Source organism: Pelecanus crispus, chromosome 3, assembly GCF_030463565.1.
Source record: "Pelecanus crispus isolate bPelCri1 chromosome 3, bPelCri1.pri, whole genome shotgun sequence".
NCBI lineage: Eukaryota > Metazoa > Chordata > Aves > Pelecaniformes > Pelecanidae > Pelecanus > Pelecanus crispus.
The window spans coordinates 82015663-82021832 of NC_134645.1; the positions used below are offsets into that span (position 1 = coordinate 82015663).

General features: G+C 44.0%; 1 protein-coding gene across 1 annotated transcript in view; it reads right to left on the reverse strand.

Moving 5' to 3' along the window:
• The window catches only part of PRDM1 (PR/SET domain 1), a 30292-nt gene extending 25515 nt beyond the window's left edge, over positions 1 to 4777 (reverse strand). Inside the window, exon 1 of the mRNA XM_075708136.1 lies at positions 4718 to 4777. Within this exon, the coding sequence (XP_075564251.1) occupies positions 4718 to 4777 (60 nt within the window). The remainder of the gene's footprint in view (positions 1 to 4717) is intronic.
• Positions 4778 to 6170: the final 1393 nt, after the last annotated feature.

The following is a 6170-nucleotide window of genomic DNA, read 5'->3' on the forward strand; positions in this document are numbered from 1 at the left end:
TGGTAAACATTTGGGGACCAGTTGTGGTCATTACTCGGAGAAGGTACATGATGTAGTTGCACGACTGCACATCTTTCAAAAGCCAACCCAGAAATCAAACTCAAAGAAGAACGTGCTTTCAAGTTCTGCTGAGATACACCCGAGTTTTGGGGCCACGTTTCTGAAAACGTGGTTGCTGTCAGATTGAAGGGAAAGAGAGAGACCCAGCACGCTCTAGTGACTGTGCAACAGGAAAAGTTAAAGCCTTCTTCTCACAGGCTGGCCTGACCTTTACAAAACACAGCCTATAGGCTTCAGATACAATCTCAGAGGCTTTGTATGCCCTGGACTACTTCAGCATGGTATTGCCTATAAGAGGAGAAATTAAAATTGCACTTGAATCTACATGAAGGTTTTTGCAAGGGTATTTGGGGTGGTGTATGTTGTAGCCAGGAGGCTTTTGAATTAACACATACAACTTTCAGGGACTGCCTTTAATTACAGAGCACCCTGGTCATTGCCTTGTAGCACTTCCAAATGCCTTTACGTTTATTTTCGTCTCAGCTGTGCAATACCAAGAGCAGATCTTTTGGCTGCACTCTCAGCTACTGCCTAGTGCAAGCCTTAACATCTCTTTTGATTTCTGTTTTTTTATCCTCGCAAGAAATTTTCCTTAAAAAGAGAAAAAAGGAGTCAAACTAAAATACCATATCCCTTTTTGCTTCCAGCTAGGCCTTATTAAAATACTGCTCAGATGACTTATGAATAAGCCAAAAACAACCCTCCTCCAATGGAAAAAACATTCTTGCAGCACACAGAAGCGAGAACTAAGCTTCAGCCATTTCCTCTTGTTGAGGCTGGAGTTTGAGAAGAAGGAGCAGAGGCTGTCTGGGCCTGCTATCAGGAGGGCAAGAAGTCACTGTAAGAAGTTGGGCTTCTCTTCGCTGCCAATGCAGCTGAGCAGCAAAGACAAAACAGCCTGAAGCCACTCGCTCTTGTTTCCCAGGAAGCAAGCTGGGGTGAAGGTATTGAGAAAGCAGCAGCAGCAGAGGCTTTGTCACTGCACTTCTTTTTTTTTTTTTCATTGCGGGAAAAGGCAGCAAACTTCAGGGTCTGGACTAAACGTAAGGAGCCATCTCCCTTGTCCCTTATGAGAAGGGAAATGCCTCACAGCAAAGACCGCAGATGTTCCCCTCTTGTTACCATCAGCCTTCCCATCACACTTCTGAGCAATGGGGAAATGTCTTGGGAAGGTAGGGATGATAGCCAGGAGCCCATACAATGCTTGTATTGTCTTTGCATGTTTCTACCAACCCAACTTTCTACAGGACAAGAATACCTGAGCGCAAAACCCAACCTTCCACATCCCAGACACAGACTTTTGAATATTCTGTCCATAGCAAGCGAGTCTGAGGAAAAATGAATGAAAACAGGCCAACCCATTCCAGCCACTTCCCAATCTTACTGGTGACAGAGGACTAGAAAAAGGGTGTGCTTTGGGAAATCTTCGTTTAAAATAGGCTGATTTCCAGACTGTTATGGAGGACGGATGGGACGGGATACATATATTAGAAGGCTCAATATTTCAAAGACATCAGCCCCACAAGCAGCTCACAACAATCTGAAATAACAAAGCCACCTCAGAGTTAGTGGCATTAATTCAACTTTCATGTCTCTTCCCAACTTGGCAGTCATGACACTTTTTGCAGTATTCTCTCCTCAACCTGCCTGGTAATTTACAGAGATATGAGCCACTGTGAAACTTCGGACTCTGTTCCTGCACCATTCAGTTCTCATTTCAGCTACTCTCCAGGCTGCCCAACCTGGTGGAGCTGATGAACACAGCAGAAGGAGGGTGGGTGGAACCAGACCACGTTTCTCAGACAAAGAACTGGCCACGGACTGCCTTTCAAAACAGATTAACAAAAATAACAGCTACACACCATGACAAAGAGCATATGGTGGAAACAAAAATATTTACCCACAGATTATCACAGATCCAGCAATGCGACTACCGTGCATCTAGGACCAAAGGATTCGAAATAGTGACTGTATGTTTAGAGCTGATTAGGGAATCTGGCAGGGGTGGGCTGAAGGACGACTTTTTAAGCTTCTAAGAGTACAGTTGTCATTTCTCCACCTTTCCTACCCCACTGTGGTGAAATAACAGTCTTTTCATACCTGTGTGTTGGCTGGGGGAGGGAAGAATTCCTCTGCTATTAAACACAACTTCTCATTAAATAGTTGACACCTTATCCTTCTTTAAATGTTGTAATGTTTACTTTGCAAAACCCAGGGAAGCTTTTAAAATAAAGATAGCTGAGAGATTCTTAAGCCGGGTGTCCTTGCTTATCTGCTCTTTATCAACCCGCTATTGTTTCTGGAGGAGCTCGTTGGGGAAGGTGGAGCAAAGGGGGTTAATGTTCAATAGGTATCTATCAGTTCCCCTGAAGGAATAGCGCTGCTGACAGAAGAGCAACACTGGGCTCTCAGCTACTTCCTGCAGAATGTGACAAATCAGAGAGGAAAAAAAAAAAAATGAGGGCTGCAGCTACTTCTTTTTTCTTCTTCTTTTTTTTTTCCTCCCTCTCCCAAAACAACTAGTTTTAAGAAAGACATTGTCCTTAGGAGAGATAATCCCACAATAGAGAGTCCATTAGAGGTATTAAAGCATTGGCAGCGCCTGATCTACAAGAAGGGCTCTGTCCTGACAATAGACAATTAAAGCTGATAAATCTGCACTACTTGTTGCCGTTCTAATTCCTCGTAATTGTATGCTACTTGTCCCTGCCTCCTGCGTCCAGGGATGAAGCATGCTTCTTTAATCTCCACAGCACCTGACCTAGTTCCTATGTGGTCTTTTCAGGACCTGTTTTCTTCCCATCTGGACTTCTTCCCTCCTACTCTCCTTTCCTGCTTCTCTCCCCGAAGCATTAAGAAGAGGTTACGATAGAGGGCACAGAAAACACCAGAGCACAGCACCCGGATCAATAATTCTGGAGCCCCAGACAATGCACTAATCTGCAATAACAGCTAATCATGGTCAATTTGGCACACCAGTGATTAAACTGTACTTTTCATTAGGCTCAACAAGTAGATCAGACGCACACTGGCAATTCAGATTGCCCTATCAGTAAGAGCTGCCAAACTCGTGTGCACTTCTGTGTTTGTAGCTGCTGCATCACCAGTCTTGCCAGACTAGGCGTTTTGTGGGGAGTCACCTTTTTCTTTTGACGTTTCACGGACTGCGACTCTTAGCTGTGTTTTCTGTAAAAAGCAAGCCCCTGCCTCACTTTACGACAATGAGTTCTCCCATTTAAAGGGCTCAGTGGGTAAAATTGTGATGTGCTGGGCAGGATGCTGAAAAACGATCATTGCAATTACATGTTCCCTCCTGATGCTGACAATATTCTTGGTTTTATTTTACATCTCACAGATATTTGGTGGTTTTCTCAAAAAAAAGGGTTTTTTTTTTTTTTAAGTAAGCTTGGAAGCCTACTGGTGACAAAGCAGAAGCATCGAAATGTGCATCACAAGACTTAAATAAGTAAAATTACCTTGCATCTATTTATTTTTCAAACTGAACTGTTCAGCCAACCTCACAAAACATTTGAAGACTGAAGAATGGTTTGGATTTTCTTTTTTTCACCAGTAGGTGAACAAGCCACTACTGTGTCCACTTCAGAAATCTACAAAGTTATTAGCCCTTACATGCCATTTCGATCGTGACCTTCCCGTCACCCTCATAGAACAATTTCTTCTGACAACAATTTCTTCTGGCTACAGTCGGACCCAGCGGACCCATTTTGCAAACTGCCCTGAAAGCCTCACCCAAGACTTTACCACAATCTTTAAAGCACAGCACCAAATTCCAGGACTCCTAGCGACCGACCCCACACACTCAGGGGTCTCCTTCTGTTTAACTTTAGCTTATCATCCTTGTATTAACTTGAATAAGTGTTAAAACTGCACTCCAAGTTGCTCTTAAAAAAGAAAAAAAAAAAAAAAGGCAAAGGAAAAAAAAAAGAGCGTGGAAGATGTCAAACGAATGCAGGAAATGTCTATTCTACTATTAATATTAATGAATCCCTAATGCATTTGCAGCCCACTTGAGGTAAGTCAGTAGAGTTCTTCTGACAGCTATTCCTCATCAAACTACCACCGCTAAAGATGTTGATGCTTTCCCTTTTGCTTTGTAATCTTTAAACCAAGTGTACATCACACCACAGCCTACCGCAAAATAATGTATTTTATCCTAAGTGAACACAAAGCCCTGGCGACAGAGGTTTAAAACAGCGCACATGTCCGCTCAATTTATCATTTTAAGATAGGAAGCTGCCGCAACAAACAAAACACCTCCTTGAAAGTGGGACAGCAGCAGATTGCGGTGCAGAAAGCTCTGGGATCTTTTGTTTTCCTGGAGAGCAACAACCGGGCTTTGCAGAGAAAGACAACAGCCTCCCCTTGCTGAAATCTCAATCAGTTCATATAGGAAAGCCTGCCAACTGCTAGTTAGATGGTAACAAAATATTGCAGATAATTCACTTTTCACGATAAAGCAGAAGCAGGCAGGCATGCAGCACCCAGCAGGGGCTCGACTGATAAAACGGTGTCAAACTCAAACCATTTGTCAATTGGGAGGGAAGAGGGCAAGCTGAAAGATGGACTCAGGAAGTAGATTTATCTAGCGCGACACATTAACTAGTATAAATACTAAGGGAAAAGTAAACACATTTACCCAGCAGTATCTCCAGCCAGCAAAGAAAAGGCTTCTGAGCCTCAGACCCACGCTGGCCATCTAACCACTCAGCTGTCAGCTACAACAGCAGTAGCATTTTTCTTCTTGTGCAGGATCGCAATGCCATTTAATTCATGGCACTAAAAGGTTTTATTAAAAGCGTACATTATAATTAAGCAAAACAAAAGCGTGACTCCTCTGCTGTCCTAAGTCTCCTCCCTCCACCCAGTAGCCAAAACAATAAAACCACCTTGGCAGCAAACAAGTCAGGTAACATACCCCGGAGAGGAGCACAGATTTGTTATACAATCATTTACTTTGCGTCTGCCTTGCTCAAAACTGCCTTATCAGAAACTTCTGCCCTGGAGGCTCCGGAGGCAACGGAGGGGGCTGGCAATGCAGGTCCGGCACAGCAAGTCGCCGTAATGCGGGGCACACAAACAAACCGGAATAATGCGGGGCAGGAGGGCTCTCTGGATGTGTGCTTTCCCTTGGGAAGTCTAAACAAATAACACCGTTTGCGGGCAGCACTGCTCCGCTGCAATCACCGGGAAGAAGGAAGACGGTTCAAAGGCATTTAGGATACCAACCCCCAGCGACGTACATGCACCTTGTGCCGGCACCCCATAATATCAAAGGACGGCACGTCACATCAGCAAACTATTCCAACGCTCAATCGAAAAACTCAAAAATTAACAGCAGAGTAAGTAAACTGCATCATGCGCGCCCCCCCCCCCCCCAAAAAAAAAGGAAAAGGAGTTAATTCATAAAGCAAAATACAGCACAGTTCTTTGTTCAGCTGTACCTTCATGTGTCCACACAGCACAGGTTCCCCACCTCCAGCTCACGCATCTCAGGATTTTAGTCCATATGGGAAGTCTGTCACTCACCCTCACACCCTTGCACACCCTTGCACACACGCTCGCACACCCGTACACGCACACCACACCCCCGCTCTCGCTCCCCAACACGCACTGCCTGGAACCGCTCTGAGGATTTTAGAATTTCCTCTTGCTAGCAGATTCCTCCCTCCCCTCGCATCCACTCCACCCCGTTCTGTAATTAGGCTTAACAAGAGCAATTAACAAAACAAACTCCTCTCCGCCTGGTGGCCTGATAATTCTGATTGTCATAATGTATTAAGATGTGTAAGCTAGTTTAAAATAAAGGTAAATTACAACATTGCACAAGAGCCATTTTGCACTTATTTTTACTGCTTTTATCATAGGGATAATGAACGTTCAGCCACGCCTTTAATTTAAAACAGAAAAAACAAAACTCATGTCCGAACAGCAGAACTCAAAATTGTCACTTTTGGACCAACAAGAGTATATTGGGTTTTTGATAGTTTATTAGGGGGCAGATCCCTCCTCCTATGCATAGCAAACTCCACAGAAACATATTTTTCTTTTCAGAATTACCGAGTGACCCTAAAAATTCTGAGACATAAAAT